At 33.1% G+C, this 17620-nt stretch overlaps 1 protein-coding gene across 1 annotated transcript in view; it reads left to right on the top strand.

Moving 5' to 3' along the window:
* The first annotated feature begins 998 nt into the window (after positions 1–998).
* Positions 999–17620, top strand: part of LOC129807296 (sushi, von Willebrand factor type A, EGF and pentraxin domain-containing protein 1) — a 39864-nt gene continuing 23242 nt past the window's right edge. Inside the window, exon 1 of the mRNA XM_055856471.1 lies at positions 999–2364. Coding sequence (XP_055712446.1) covers positions 2184–2364 — 181 coding nt within the window. The 5' untranslated portion in view covers positions 999–2183. The remainder of the gene's footprint in view (positions 2365–17620) is intronic.

The raw sequence follows: 17620 nt of genomic DNA, 5'->3' as shown, positions 1-17620 counted from the left end.
CCATTTTAAATCCTTAAATTTGAATATATATCGAAAGCCAAAATTGGAAGTTCAAGTGTTTACCGTATTAGCGTTGGCAGTGCTTTCTGTTTGAATTTTCGATATGTATTAAAAGTGACAGAACTGTCAAAGAATTTATTTTTCATCGCAATGATATTTTCAAAAGTGTTATAAGTGTGTTTTCGGTCAAGGAAAATTGTTTCAAGAAAATTGTACACGGTGATGACCTTTGTTCTTTCTTCTCCTTTATTCTCTCATACGACGTTTCGGAGGCAGATTTCCTCCTTCCTCAGGTACGGAAAATTCGGGAAAAAATGTCACAATCTTTCGTTACCACCACTTGCACCACAGATTTCTCCAGTAACTCGACCATTGGCTTTCCCACCAAGAAGAAAACTTCTCCAGTAACTCGACCATTGGCTTTCCCACCAAGAAGAAAACTTGGTGGGAAAGCCAATGGTCGAGTTACTGGAGAAGTCTGTGGTGCAAGTGGTGGTAACGAAAGATTGTGACATTTTTTTCCCGAATTTTCCGTACCTGAGGAAGGAGGAAATCTGCCTCCGAAACGTCGTATGAGAGAATAAGGAGAAGAAAGAACAAAGGTCATCACCGTGTACAGTTTTCAAAAGTGCTTTAGTTAATCTAAAAGCAATTTAAAATTTAACAATTTAAATAGTTCATTTAAAAAGGACAAAGGCTCCCATGTCACAACAGTTAGTCCTTTTTCTTCAGAAAGTTCTAAAGGAAAACATTCCTATCAACATATCAGTTTTAATTCAACGGTTTTATGTTCAAAAATTTAAATTTGACAGGAATTATCTGTCAATGTCACGAGATTGAAAGTCTGTAATGTATTTTCTCAGGTGACTAGCCCCTCAAATGGCAAGAGCCATGGGGGAATCGAGCAACAGTTGGCGACCAGTAAGATCTCTTGTAGTTAGCGCGCGCAGAAATGAGTTGTATAGTGAATATTTTGGCTCAAAGTAAATTGTAAAACCAGTTTGTGTGGAACTTTCAGTGAGTCCGGACGTCTTTTATACCACAATTCCCTCGTCGGTCTGTTAGCGAAGAAGCAGTGTACAATTCCGCGAGGAACGAATTTATTGACTCAAATGTCTCTTGTGACGAAAGCACTTGGTGATTGTGCTTCAACTTTTAGTGTTAACCATCTGAGTGAGAAGATAAAGTAATTATTTTTTAAGAGTGCTTTTGGTGCCCAAAAGTCCGTTGAAAAGTGCATCAAAGTGTTGAGCCACTTGACTCGCTGTGGCTCTTGTGGTTTTTATTATTTACCATCAACGTCTTCGGAGAGGTCTGACCTACTTCTTCGCCAAAAACCATTTTTCAGCCATTCACTTTCGCATCCGTAGAAAAAGCGTTGAACAGGAATTTTAGAAGATTTCTCAGTGTTTTTTTTTCTGGGTAAGAAAATTTTTGAGGAAAATCCACCAACTTGGAGAAAAAAAAAGAGGAAAGAAACCTGAGTAAAAGAGATTGTGCAAAAGTTAGTGGTGCGAAGAATTTTGTGACTCTGCTGGAAGACAACACAATAAATTGCTCAATTTTCATTCTTTTCCCAAAGTGCGCGTGAAAATTTTCTGAATATATCTTTTACCCAGAATTACTCTTAATTATTCTCGAAGGTGAAAGAAAAACGCATTCAACATCTTCGAAAGAAAAAAAAATTAATATAAAAATTCATTGAATGTGTTCCCAATAGGATTTCAATAGTGAAAGCGATTGGTGTGTGAAAAAAAAACAAGCTTAATGCAGCACAACTTTTCCAATTTAGTAAAATATTGAGAAAGGTGTATGCCTAAAATCGTGTGAGTCAATGGAAATTTCTGCAAGAGACCCCAAAAGTGTTCAGCCACCCTGCCCTCCACAACTGACAGAGTTATTTGACCGGAACTGAGACGTTGCACTTGGCTTAAGACTGCTGGCTTCCAATTTCAGAGACACGCCAGAACAGCTAAAACCCACGCCAAGAAACACCCACAGAACCAAGAATTTACTTACATCTCAAGGATTTCTGCATCCAGTTCTTGCTCTTTTGAAATTATGTGTGAAAGTTGAATAATTTAGTCCAATGGTGAGGGTGTCTTAAGGAACAAATCCCATTTGATCGATCTTGGGAATTTTTCACTGTGATTCAATCTTTTAGTGTATTAAACCATTCCAAAATGACTGTCAAAGACTTATTGAATTGCCATGGAAGTACAGTGGACAGAAGTGACAAAGAATTGTGGGAAAATGTTCAAAGCTCCACAAAACATCGTAAGAACTTGAGGAAAATTCCCCATTTGATACCTCACATAGTCTTACTGCTAGTATTTCTGCAAACTATCGGAATAAACAGTCAAGGTGAGTGTCTTTCAAAATAGAGCTTGAGTTGATCCAAGTGTCTAAATATTAGAGCTGAAACAAAAGAGCTTTCTGAAACTTGATTTAGTAATATTTCACTTAAATAAAATAATTAGAAGATTTAGTATAAAAGTAAAACAACTATCCATTTAACTGAAAACTTTCATTAAAGTATTATAAACGGGTCCCGGTCAAAATCCCGAAAGCCAAAATCCCGAACGCCAAAATCCCGAAAGCCAAAATCCTGAAAGTGCCAAAATCCCGAAAGCCAAAATCCCGAATTCTTAAAAGTGTTAGGCCCTTGACAGACCTGAGAATTAGCCGAGAGACGGCTTAGCGTAATTATATTAAAAATAATTGTTAAACTACATTTCCATAATTTTCCACTAAGTCGTCTCTAGGCTTAAGTCGTAAGTGTGTCTATGGCATTATAGCTACTCCCACGATTGTACCCGCGCTTTCTGTGGAGGCAAAGGGAAATCTTCTGTGTTTTGGGAATTATTCTAAACATTTTTCTCCATATAATTTCATTTCTATCGGGATTTTGAACATTCGGGATTTTGACCTTTTCGGGATTTTGGCGTTCGGGATTTTTGCTTTCGTGATTTTGGCTGCCACCGTTATAAGCATATCATTAAATATTAATGGAAAGTGTCCATGCTTCGTACGATCCCAAGCTTTTTAATAATTAAATTTTTCAAAATTGTTTCTTAACAAATGTGAAATAACGCACCCATATTTTAAGAACTAGGGGAAATTGCCTAGTTTTTAAAATGCGTAATATTGCAAAGTCATATGTATTCAGAAACATACAAAAAATAGTCATTATGAAGCTTAGGATCGCACGAAGCACCGCTACTTTCTCTTGTATACTGTAGATGCTTGTGACTTTTCTGTATCCTTGCTTTTCGTAAGCTTTCCTTAGTTTTAGTACTTAAAGGTCTCTACACATTGGAAGCAATTTCCGTCAAAAATTGCTTACAGTGCCGTAGACGAAAACGGCAAAATTCTACCAAAGATGCAATGTTTTACGAAAATTGCTCTCAAAATGTGTAGAAGCCTTAAAGATAGTCGTCAACGATCCAAACCATATTCGATCGGTGAAGACCATCTCTAAGTGTTAGATTTGACGAAAGATTACGTTTAGAAAGGGGACAAAGCCACCCTCACAGGCCAGACACCTTTATTTACGGTACAAGAGTAAAGTCATCTAAGAACACCCGTGCCTAACAAATGATTTTCATAAATCCAGAGATATAGCTTTCAAAATATTTTAGTTTAATCGCATTCATTAAACCACTAGAACTAGAAAACGTTCAAAACATTTAAGAATCATCCTAGCAAAGAATATACAGTAGAGTCTCGCTATAGGCCATCGCTCTATAGTCCACAATTTATCGACCGTTGATTTCAAAACACTGATTTTAAGTTAGGTTATGTTTTTTAGTATGCGACATGCATAATTATTTTAATATTTTTGGCAAACTTTATTAAGTAGTTGTGATAATTGTGATCCACAATGAAGAGAGCAAGGACAAGTACCACAATCGCAAAGAAAGTGGAAGCCGTCGAGCAATTTTAATACTAAAAATCGTTGATAATTTTAAAAAATTACATGGACTATAGTGCGACCCAAGTGTCAAATTTGAAACCAAATATGGACTATAGCGAGACTCTACTGTAGTAATAAAATTTGTACAATGTTAAAATTTTCTCTGATTAGCACATAACTGCGCTCGAGTCTCTGTAATGATCAGATCAGATTCTCATACTTTTCAATGCAGAAAATGAAACGCTGACTTTGAATTTCATACTAAAACACATTTCTACAAATTAAGTTTTAGATTAACTTTATATTTCTTTCCTCATATTATTCGTTAGATGCTCAAAAGTATGTTGGTCAGTAAAAGATCGATTTGATAAGGGTTTACGAGAAACCCTTGTCAATTGTCCAAAAAAGACTTTGCTAAGCATGAGAAACCAAAATGTTGCATCGCGAAACTCTAAGAAGTCAGAAATCTTTGTCAATATAAATGGAAATGACTTACCCCTTGTCATATTGATAATAGGGGCCTATCAACCCTAATAAAAAGTGAAGCTATTTTTCATATTTCCTTGTAAAAATTTTGCAGATATTGCACCACGACAAATTTGCTCGTAGTTCTTGTATTATTTCGGCGAACATTATGAAATATATATTTTTAGATAGCTTTTAATGCACGATTTCGAAATATATTAGACTGATAAGTCAATTCTCTTTAGAAAAAAACTTGTCAATAGTCTTTAGTGCCTCTATGTGAAAACGTATGGGAAAATGAAATATCGAGTTGATAACTAGCTGTTGATAACTAAAAAGAAATTAATTGATCAATTGAATATGCCATTTTAGTCGGTAAACAACGCAAAATTGATCAGAAATCACTACAAATCTAAAGTAGCTAAATTATTTCAAATTGTGTTAATTTTCGCTTTAGCCAAGCATCTTTAATTAAACTTTAACATTAAAAATTTTGTTTTTATTTTCATATTTGTTTCCTAATGATCTTCTTAATCAAAATACTATAAAATTTGGTGAAACAAGTTCTTTATACACCTAAACTTTACCTAAACAGTAGATTTTGCCTTGTAGCTTCTACTATTGTGAGAAATTTTCATCAAAATGAAGAATTTTGAGGAAAATCGATTGTACTATGTACGTATCGCGTCAAAATAAATTACTTTGATGAGGAAAACTCACGATCGATGTATAGGGATCTTAAATCGAGTGAAAATGCATTAAAATAATTAATTTTTATGAAAATTTGTCATGATACGTATAAGGACCTTAAACAATATCAAAATATTTATTTTGATGCAACTTCTCGCGATTTTCGGACACTTTAAATTTTATCAAAATCTTTCATTTTAAATCGCATGAAAATACGTCGAAGTGCTGAATTTTGATGAAGATTTTTCACATATCTTTAGCAGTGTCAAATATTTCATTTTGATGAAGATTTATCGCAATGCACAGAGAATTTAAATCGCACAAATCGCATCAAAATGCTCTATTTTTATGAAAATGTCCTACTAAATATAAATATTCAAAGGTTCCAGAATATTGCATATTTTTCACAATTTGTAGAGACCTTAAATCGCATGAACATGCGTCAAAATGCTTCATTTTGATGAAGATTTCTCACAACGTTTATACATCTCTAATTTCGTCAAAATACTTCGTTTTGACAAACTTTTCTCACAATGCGATAAGACCGTAAATTGCATCAAAATGCTCAATAATCGCCTTATTTTTATTCAATTTTCAATTCAATTCAATTTATTCATCTCATTTTCATCTTTTTGCCCCCTTCTCATGCGGCCATCGCCGTCTTAGCGTTGATTCCAACCTCTGGGATAAAACGATGGAAAATCCCTTCACTGGTTGTATGTTTATTTTATATGTTTGATTATATGTTTGAGTCAATTAGGACAGTTTGAAGTTTAGGGGAAAGCGTGTTACCTTCGGACGATTTATGCTTTGCACAATTCATTTTTTTCACTATGTTATAAATGAATTTGGCCCATCGTAATATTATATTTTAATAGCTAGTCCAATGTCTTAAATTTTCAGAAAGAGCTATGGTTGAAATCCATAAGAAACGTTAAAAAAAATTAAATTGTCCAAAGCTTGAGTCGTTCGAAAGTAGCGCGCTTTTCACTACATCAAAATATTAAATTTTGACTTAAATTTTTCACACAGGCTTGTAGAGACTTCAAATTCTCTATTAATTCGAAATTTATTGGCTTTTGTTCTTACTAGAAATTTCTGTTACGCAGTTAATTTACCAGAGATGGCAAAGCGTCCCAGCTTTGCAGAATGCCCGAACTCACGAGACAGAGCTCTCCGCGAATACTTTTTCGCATGGTCTTTTGGTGCTTACTGATCTACTAGTGATTACAACGATTCATAAATCGAAAGTAAAGAAATGATTATTCTAGAATATTCTGACATGAGTTACAAGCATACAGACAACCAAGAAATATAAATACGGGCAAGATAAGACATTTCCGGGTATTTAAGTGATTCATTACTGATTTAAGGAGATTATTCCCAAAAAGACGAAATTTAACGTTTCTTTTCGCCGTGAGACATCAGAAATTACTTCGCTTTTTTGTTACTTTTTGCTCTATACCTTTTGCTACTTTTTAGCCCAAGGGGCCATTTTTAATAAAAGGATTTCTGGAAAAAAGAACCTTTGTGAAATTCTAAAATAGATAGCGGATTCGTATTCAAAGAATCCAAATTATTTAGAAAATATTCACCAATGCATCAATTTTGGAAAATAATTAGGTAATAATTGTTATATTCTGCATGGAAAATATTTCAAAAATAGGGCTTAGAACTTCGATATTTTTCATTTTATAAATTCCTTGTTCGAATTTTAAGAAACTTACGACATTGAATAAGGTCTATGGAGGCTATCTATAGAAAAAAATTTGAGCCGCTCTCTTTTTTACCTTGGAAGATATTGAATTTTGAATTTTTCGATTTGTGACTTTTTGCCCCAGTCCCCCTACAATTTCTTTCACGGGTCCTTTTAGTACGGTTTAGGGTCTAATAACCCTAAATTCCCTTTTAAAGAGTCCCTTAAATAACCCTTTAAATATATGTACATATTTTTTTAATCAGTTCGTGATTTGAAGACACGTTCATCTGGAACATCTTGATTGACCCCTTTAGTGCAATCATGCCGTTTAAAGCCTTTTGTGTCTCTATTTTCTCAAAACCCGCCCCACTTAATAACTGATTTAGCTTAAATATGCAAATTACACACTTCTTATACTCAATTAATACATCACCTGCTAAAACATACATAAACCGTCCAGACAAACGGATAGAGAAAATTCATTTAATGAAAACCATCTATACCTGTTCACGTTTGAGGAAACTCTACCTGCACCTTTCTCACTTTTTCAAGGCGCTAAAGCTCTAAAGTTGAAAAAAAAAAACAAAAGCGATATAGAATGAACAATAATTGAATAATACGAGTACCAAATCACTTCCTTGTCTTAATCGATAATGGTTTGTTAACAAAAAAAAAAGAATATAAGAAAATCTGACACGGGTCTTGGTCGATATTTTTTTCAAGACAACAAGATCAATCAAAAACATCGCGAGAATGGCAACAAGTTTCCAAACGAAAGTTTTAAGACAAAAGAGCCATGAAAATATAAATAAATCGTTGCGATGCCCAATGGAGCATTTCGCCATATTGTGCTTTTCCTGTCTAAGAGGTATAATATAATATAAACAGTTTTTGATGACTACCTTCATCAAATGTTTATCGAGATCTTATGAAATTTGAAAGGTAAATGAACTCTTCCTCAGAAGATTCTGGCCAAAAGTGTCTGTGTAAGATTTTAATTGTTAGGTATTAACAGTGAATCCCATGGGTACATTAGTAGAAAATGTTTTATTAATTGCAGGGCAGTAAAATTTCGACTAAAATGTTTCTTTTTTGTTGCATTTCTTCCAAAATTTTATGAATATACATAATTATACTTTGTATATTCTCACAGGCTTTTACAAATTCACCATAGGCGAACTTTAACGGGTTTTTATAGACCTTATTCTCAGAAGAAGTCGTTAAAAGAAGACACAAGAATTCACTCCAAAGGGCACAAAATAACATTAACAAATTGTGTCACAGCGAAGAAAATTGTGGTGACAAAACATTGAAAGAGATTTGTCAAAATAAAATGAGATTCTCCCACAAAAATTACTCGAAAAAAAAATCGTTACGACATCGTCAACAAAAGACTGGAAATATCACCTAAAAATCTATTTTGGGTGTCACTAAATTATTCCATGTCTTTAGACTTCCACGCCTTCATTGACCGAAAAAAACACCGGAGAGTAGAATTTGGGCCAAAAACTCTGAGAAATGTTGACCAGAAATTTATGATAAAATATTCAGTGCATTCCCATTAAGAAAAATCCAACACAGAAATCCCCTCAAACTTATCTTAACCACTGCTTTTTTTTCAAAATGAAATCAATTTAAAATTGCATTTCACGCTACTCGAAAAATACTTGACCTCTAGTCATTTTAATTTGGTAATCAATCTCTTTCATCCTGGCTTTTTTTGGATTCTGCCTCGAAAAGTCATCCTTGGTACGTGATGCCTTTTTCGAAGTGTCTGAACCAGCAAAAAAGGGCATGAAAACAGGCGTTGTAAATTAGAAGTGATGTTGAAGGCGAAGAAAAAGCATTTTAATTATCTAAATCACATTTTCTGCACGCGCAGCTAAAGAAGTAAATTCTACTGTTGAATAACTAACGAGTTGGATAATTGAGAGAGACAAACTTTATGCTAAGAACATGATGAGTTGAAGAGAACATTTATTTCAATTATTCATTGGTAACGTACCAGAGTTGATGAGGGAATTTAGGAAAATTTTCTAGATAGAATTTAGATAGGGTATAATAGGATAATTTGGAATTGGAATTGGACCTAAACAGAAATTTTGTGATCAAGATAAAAGATCAAGTAAAACAAATCAATACAACCTATGCAAGGAACCGCTAGTCATAAATTTTCAGTGTTAAGCCCAAAATAGATACAGGCATCGGCTTAGCGATCAACCCGGAAAATTAGGTTTGGTGTTGATACACTCAAGGATCAGCCTCAAATTTAGGGGATCAAGCTGAGCTTCTAAATTTATGTTATACTTCTTCAGTTTTTGGGTGGTTTTGGGTAATTTTCGAAATGTCAATTGGGTGAAAAAGACATAGACAAAAATGGTACGTAATGTCGCAAAATCTTAAAATGCATTAAGATTTAAGTAGAAGAAAGCGCGCTACGTTCGGACAACTCAAACTTCAAAAAACTATTTTTTTTTTAAATATGTTTCTAATTAATTAAACAAACATTATAAAATTATATTTTTAAAAATTTTTTGTCAGATCGATTAAGAACATAGAAAAAATTGAGTTGTCCGAAGCTTCGGTCGTCCAAAGGTAGCGTAGCTTAATTAAATTTAAGGGGTTAGGGTAAGTGTGCCAAATTTCGGCATAGTTGCATGCAAGCGCCAAAGTCTCAAGTTGGAAATGATTTTTAATACATTTTTAACTCATTTTTAATACAAACCGATTTTTTTGTTCCTTCTTCTTAAGGAGTGATGCTTGAATCCTTGTAGACAGTTTATCGTCTTTATTTTCTCTAAAATAAATCTTTATACATTTTAAAATGAATAAAAATGTAGATATAGGTTTGGTGGCCTATTTCGGCCACCTTCATTCTGATAGTTTCTTGCCCTTCCGGAATTCTTCCAATGTCTTTTGCTCATCATCTCGTTTGTCGAAGCGACATTTTTAGTCTTTTTTTTGCATTGTATAATCTCTAGAGTATGCAAAAAATAAAAATTAATGGGAGTTCGAGAAACAAAAAAGGTGGCCAGAATTGCAAGCTGGCCGAAAATTGGTACAGGATAACGTCTAAAATTAGCGGTTTTTTTTGTGAATTCTTTGTGACTTTGTTAATCAATCGATCAATATAAAGTTTGCAAGGGTTGTTATTACATATACATATCTTGAGGAACACAAAACAGCTTTTTATTTCAATTTTGAATGGAAAATGGCAGCACAGTACTGCGAAGACTAAGGGTCGATTTTATTAAGCGCTCCGCGGCGAGCAGTAGGACTGGAGTAATTTTCATCCGATTGCCTTCAAATATCTAGATGATCCGTCTAGATCTAGATGATTCGTTTCCAGTTTGCCTTTTCTGACTCTTTTGTATGCAAATACACTAGATCTAAGTTTCTAATGTAATAATTTTAATTATAAAATGGAATTTTCCTTATTCCTTTTAAAGAAGTTTGGAACTTTCAAAATTCATTTATGGTAATTGTATTTTTGGTATGTGCAAAAATTACGTACAAATGGCAAAATTTTACGAACATATTCTTCCGTGTGTTTACGAACATTTACGAACAAATGTTTGAAAAGTACAAAAAATGTTCGTCAAATGATCATGTTATGAACAATGTTTTTAAAAAAAGTACAAACTTTTACTAACTTGTTTGTCGCTTCTACGATTTATGATCATTTTGTAAGTCTTCAGTGGGAATTCACAAATGTTTACGAACAATTTTACGAAATATTTTTCTCTGTGTAGGTGTGGTTGACACTCCTTGTACATTCATAATGTACACAAGAATAAAAATGTGTGACTTTAAGTTTTACGGTCGCTTGCCACTTGACGCCATGTTAGTAACCATGTCTGAATGGCTTTAGGGCTGTCCCTTGGAAAGTAAAGCACACCACCTTTTTGTGATGGCCTAACCATAACCGCAAATCCTCATCTGTCGAAACCTGAGAAATATAGTTGAGATCGTCAAAACAAAGTCCCCTCTTCCGTCAATCTCTAACCGAAAATTTCGACTGTAGTCCAGGGCTCATCACGTGGAGGAGAGGTAGAGAATGACATAGTATAAATTAATACTCTGAATCCTTAAAGCCCCTATATTTCTTAATCCATTTAAATAAAAAAAAATAAAGATATTTCTTTCTGTGCATTGGAACTCTGTGGAACTCTCCCATAAGGATTTTATATCCTGCAGCAAATCTCACGTAGTGATCATCGACATTGTACAATCTCAAAAAATCGGGAAAAAAAAGATTTATAAAATTTTCATAAACAAAAGAAGTGTCCGATATTACAAGCTATCCGAAATTTAACACGGTCCTTCTACTATTTGCATCAGAAAATAATTGAAGGACATTTTTCTCTAAAATTATCTAAGATTCCGTAATAGCTTGTAAATGATAAGACCTCCTCACTGCTATTTAAATATTACAGCATTACTTTTGTATGAGAAATAAACAGAAAGTGAATTACGTAAGCAGTTTGCTTTTCAAAGAACAATTCTATTTATCAAATGCAGTAAATTTCTTCAAAATTTACAGAGTTTAAAATATTTGTTGCATTTTCCATTGCCAATTCTTTTTGAAAATTAAAATTCGGGAAAAAACTAGGTTTTTACTCATACCCCTCAATTCGGATATAAAGCATTAAGTTTTTAAATACATCTTCAAAAGCTGATTTGTATTCTTCGATAAAGATCTTTAATTTTAAAGTGTCACTCTTACAGTATCAAACTGAATCTTACCTTAGATACGGGTGACTTTGCCCTTTGCTTTTCTTAAGCTTACATTTATTTCCACCACTTAAGGATGGTCCTCATCGATACTATCTACAATGTCCGATCGATGAAGACCACTTCTAAGTGTCAGAATTGATGAAGAGTTTCAGAAAAGTAGGAGCGCAAAGTCATTCCCTTTCCAGAGGCCAAAATTATTCGCATTCACTCTCGAAAAAACTTTTATTAAACGGATCAATAGATCTTGCTAAAATTTTGTCAAAAGGATTTTTTATCAATTTAACAAAACTTTTAGTTATATTTTCTGTGGAAAAACATCCCTAAGACAAACTTTTAACAAGAACAAGTTGACCGTTGATTTCGCCAAACTTTTCCATATTCTGTAAGGAAGAGCATCCTTTTGACAAACTTTTCTTCTCAATTTGACAAAACTTTTTTCTTACTAAAATGCAAATGTCAAACTTTTTTATTTGTTTAATTTAGGAGCTTGTTATTAATATTAAATTTAAATCTTCAAGCTTACTGTATCTCCGAATTCAGGGGTTTGTTAGGCAAGGCATAACACAAAATTTAGCAAAATTGTGCACTTAATTATCATAGTTTCTTTTTCTTGTGATTAAGTAACTTCAATCATCTTTCCAAAATTTACCGGAAGTTTTAAAATTACGTAAGCAAAAACTCTGTTTGAAAAATAAAACATATGCAATAGGAATGAATCAGGGGTTTAACCTCCAAAAAAATTGTCAGAACAAACTTTCTATTCCATTCTAGAGAAACTTTCGGAAAGTCATATTTTTGTAGGAGATTGCAGAAAACCTCCAAACAACGCATAATGGGGCTCTAAATGCAATTTTCACGCAATGTATTTCATCAATATCTGCTGAAACAATAACCTATCGGCCAATTTCTAGTAGAAATGATAAATTGTGGCTAACATACTCATCAATGGAGTTGTTGATTGTGAAAATAACCACAAATGAGACATAGGAAGGAAATTAAACAAGACAGTATTACAAGTATAAAAATATCAGGAGAAATCGTGTATCATAAGTTCACTGAAAACATCGATGTTTTCACTGATAGAAGAATAATTACAATAGCAAAATATCCTGTCACGCCCTATCTGCAATCTTATCAACTCTGGGGCCACATGAAAGTAAATCCGACAAATTACGAAGTGAATGTACCGCACTTTTGTCTGGGTAGATTAAAATGGAAGCAAAAATCCCCCGCCAATTTGAATGGTGATTCTAAAAGTGAAACCATGCAAGTTTATTAATAAAAATTACGTTGAATATGAGTTTATAATCTAAATGCGTGAGATGAAATGTTAATTTGAAAGAGAGTGAGGTGGAAAAATACATGAGTTTTGTGCTCTACTGCATTTGATGAATTTCCTCAACTCACTTCTTGTGATGGTGATGGCGACAGCATCAGCTGCATGGTTATAATTTTGGCGAGACTATGCAACTCCGTGCAATCATTCTGAATCCGCCCGTATTTCTGGCATTTCTTGCAGTGCATTTTATGCGGAGGCTGCTTGGAAATTTCATGCATGATCTACCTTTGAAAAAAAAAGGTAAACCCAGCAAGTTGTTGCACCAGATAGCACTCCATAAATGAATGGTTCAAGTAACTTTTGGACTTAGAAAGTTCACCTATGGAATGATTTATGCCAAAAACAGAAGTGATTGAAAGTGTCCCATTCAATCACGAAAAATGATTGAGACACCTGCCAAATACAAAGCTCAAACTCAAGCTTCTTCACTGAATTTTGAGTAACTTTGACCAACAATAAATTGCATAAGATCTCATCTTTTCCAACAATTAAACTCACTTTAAAAATCGATTTGTGTTTTGCCATTTGCGCAATATTTAGCAAACGCTAACTGAATATTCTAATGACAATTTTTCCAAACTAATAAATCTTCCTCATTCACTTCCACACGCAATTATAACTCCTTCGGTTTTAGTTTCGAAATAATTGCAAGACATGTGAACAATTTCACTTGCTAAATAATGCTTTTTCATCGTCAATTTTGCACTTTTTCCTCCTTTTATGCTGAGAATGAGTATCATAAATTGAGAAGCAATAAAAGGCCTAAGAAACTCTGAATTGAGTCTAATACATTTCACGTCACGCCCACTGCAAAGTGAATGTCTCGAAGAGCAAGTTTGTATGAGCTAAACTCTTAAGGGGTTGATCAATTTCAGAGAATAATGCATGAACTTTTCAAAGATAGTCTTTAGATTTCGTAAATCCAAAAGATAGCCACCAAGTAATTACGATTAAAATTTATTTAATAAAAAAATCAATGGGTCCTCATTTCACAAATTGATCGACCCCCTAACGATATTTGTTCTAGAAAAAAATTCCCAGCATTTACAAGAACACCTATCGTTTTAATAGGCATGTATAGAATTTAATTACTTGCTCACCGACTTAAGTTAATGCATAAGTTACTCATTAACCTTCTTCTTGAAGCTTTTATACAAGCAAAAACGACATCAACGCAAGAGTATAAGTTTCCAAAGTTCGTAGATAATTGCAAATAGATATCGAAAGTGGTCAAACGAGAGAGAGGCACCCGATACAAGAAAAAGAACACAGAAATGTTGATTCAAACTTCTAATAAATTGCATTTGTATGTCACAGAGAGTTGCTAAAGCGAGTTTTGTTGCAAAAAAAAAGATCTTGCCCACATCGCGATTTTCTCATAAGCTTAATGTATGTATATTTCTCAAAACTGACCACTTCTGCAGGAAAGGTCATACTCGAGAATTCACCAAAGCTTTTTAGCACACTTTTAATTTCTTTGAGCAAACCAAATAAGAATCTGTGGGCGATATGAGTCACTTGCTTTTGGACATTCTTAGCCAATGAATATTATAATTTAACTAACAGGTTCGTCGCTTGAAGTTCAAGTCTTTCGATTTGCCACACCAAGTGATTTCTCTTTCTAATAAACTACCTTAATTGCACTTACTTAGCATAAGTGGCCAAGGTTGATAAATACCTAATTAATTGATATCGACAACGCTCTAGTTTAGCTGTTACAGCCACGACAGCATTAACTTTCACTTGTCGTTGGGCTTAATGTGTTTTTTGAACCTAATTAGTAATTTTTTGCCACTGGATCTCCTTTCAAATCCACCAAAAAAACACAGTAGATTATTCCAGAGATTATTTTAGAAAGAAACACGTAAGTTTAGCAAATTAAATTACCCCGAAATTTATTTGCAGAATTCTTCTTTGTAAATCTATTCTTTTTCTCAAGAGAAATTTTACCGCACATTTTGAACAATTGGTTGTAAAACTTTGAAGTTATTTGTGTGGGCTGGAATGATAAACCACATGGGCTTTTTATTACAAACCAGAAAAGGAATAACAAATGTGAATAGTTCAAAAACCTGGAATATAATTCCCAAATTTTTATATCTCCGTAATTAAAATGAACATTTAAAATTTTTGGGTTCACATTAGTGGTGGTTTAATAGTGAAAGTTTATGCAAACGTCCCTAACTTTCCATGACATTGCATTATTTTATTAAATTTTATGAAAAATTGTATGTAAAATAACAAAAGGTTGTGATTTCTGTGTTCCAACAGGGTAATTTGTCAAAAAGGGATCAACTTGACAAATTTTTTTTTTTGTAATTTCCAAACATTTTTCAAGGAAAAGCAGAAAAGTTTGTCGAAGGTCTAATACATACACCATAAAATCTTTTCGGCAATATTTTGTAAATATTTCGTAATTATTTGATCCGTTATTACTTTCATTCTTAACAATTTATAAATTATCAAAAGAAATAATTGTGTCAGAGTCACACCATTTAAAAATTTAGTATTTCGAAGTATAAAAGTTTTGTCATATTAACAAAACAAGTTTGTCAATAGGATATACAGTACCCGCTCTATAATCTCTGTGAAGTTTTGTTTAATAAATGAAGTATTTTGAATTTTCTAATTATGTCCTTTTAATTTTCTTTAAAATTTTTATTCTAATTCTACAAAAAAAAAACTTGCATTATATTTTCAAGACGTTGAACAAATTCAAAAAATCCATCCGCATTACGAAGCGGACATCTGTCATATTGTCTCCCAATCATCCGGATTACAAAGCGGTCACTGTATCCTACATATACAGATTATAGACATTTATTATTAATCTCTTGTTTGTATTGTGTTTATTTGGTTTGTCTGACAAAAAATTACGAACAAATAACAAATTTTTTCGAACATATTTTTCTCTCTGTTTACAAACATTTACGAACAAATGTTTGTAAAAGTGCGAAAAAATGCTTGTCAAGTGATCATGTTACAAACAATGTTTGTGAAAAAGTATAAACTTTTAGGAACTTGTTTGCGGGTTATACGATTTACGAATATTTTGTAAGTCTTCAGTGGGAATTTACTAACATTTACAAAGTATTTTACATTTTTTTTCTCTGTGTAATCTACATTTTGACTTTTATAATTTTTCAATTTTATAATTTGAGATTTTTTTTTCCGATTTTATCTACTCTGAAAAAATATCTTGGTTAACGAACAAATGGATTTTGTATAAATTTTGTCACAAGGATGTTATTTACCAATTTGACAAAACTTTTTCTCGAATTTTGTATGGAAAAATACCCTTTTGACAAACTTTTAATAAGGTCCAGTCGGCCGCTGATTTGACAAAACTTTTCCATATTCTGTATGGAAGAACATCCTTTTGACAAACTTGTCTTGTTAATTAACCGAAACTTTTTTTTCAGAGTGCATTGATTGCTATTAAGAATGATCGAAATCCATAACAGATTGGTTTAAGCTTGTTCTAATACAGTAAACTCTTGCTCATTCAGTTCTTTTACGAACGGTATATTTTCTCGTTGCATTTAAAAAAAACTGGTTGACAATTTCCACGATTTTTACGTTTGGTTAAGTTTATCTATTGAACACTGAGAGAAATCCGAAAAAGTCAAAATGACATTCCGAAAATGTTGATTTTACCTTGCATTATTGATCCGAAAACGGTGTAAATATTACCCTTTTTAGGTGTATTATGGGTTAAAGTTGCTCTTCTTTTATGTTGATTTTACCCTTAAAAGGTGTAAAATTAACATTACAAAATGTTAAAGTTATGACGAAAAAAAGTTAATCGCAGCTTTTTTTTCTCAGTGAAGTAAATACGTTCAAATTCGCTACGGTTTTTTTTGGATTTATCGATATTCTTTATCAAATAAATTTATTATGGGTGTAGGTGAATAAAAAGTAACAGTAGGGGTTCCGAAAGTCATCGGAAAACTAACAGTAACTTAAGGAAGCACATCAACAATCACCAGAGCTTTCGGCTCGATCTCCAAGCCTTCATCAGTGGCTGGAGTAAAGAAAAGGAGTCGCATTAAAAAAAAAGTTTTCCAAATACATTTTTTTCAATAACTCACTCAAGTTTTGCAAATTTTCCTCTGAGACTCATTCAGAGTTTTTGATCAGTATTGCAACAGAGTATGAAAGGGAACAGGGGCCGTACTTTACCCTGCCCTTTAACAATTTTTCTCAACGTTTTTATAATGTTAATATATTTTCTTTCTCCTTGGATTTTGCTGGAAGTCTTCCTTTGTCAATACTGGGGACTTCAGAAGTGAAGAAACGGTTATTCCCTTAGAGCAGAGGTGTGCAAAAACCGTCAAAATAAGTTTGTTATAGTAGCGTTTTGACCATTGACGTACAAGTTTCATTTGACGTTTATTCGGTTTCAACGGTTTTGCACGCCTCTGCTTTAGAGGTTTTTCGACCGTTGCTGATTTGAATTCTTTTCTGGTTTGTCTACTGAATTCTTGTGGGAATTGTTATTCCCACAGTGAATAAAAATCGTTTGATTTTGAAAAGTTTCAAAACCAAAATACTCGGTAATTCGGATGACTGTAACCCCGTATGTCCAATGAGTGAGAATTTACTGTAGGTTCATGTTAAAAATATCATAACCACAAACAACATAACCTTCAAAATCCATTTTTTTTTTCGTTCAATTTTGATTATATTCAAGGTTTAATACATGCTCTTATTACATTTTAACATTTGAGTAATGTATATTTTCAAAATAATCTGATTCTATTTGAGGAAGTCG

This window comes from Phlebotomus papatasi, chromosome 3 (assembly GCF_024763615.1).
Source record: "Phlebotomus papatasi isolate M1 chromosome 3, Ppap_2.1, whole genome shotgun sequence".
Classification (NCBI taxonomy): Eukaryota; Metazoa; Arthropoda; class Insecta; order Diptera; family Psychodidae; genus Phlebotomus; species Phlebotomus papatasi.
This window is presented reverse-complemented; position numbering and strand designations above follow the sequence as displayed.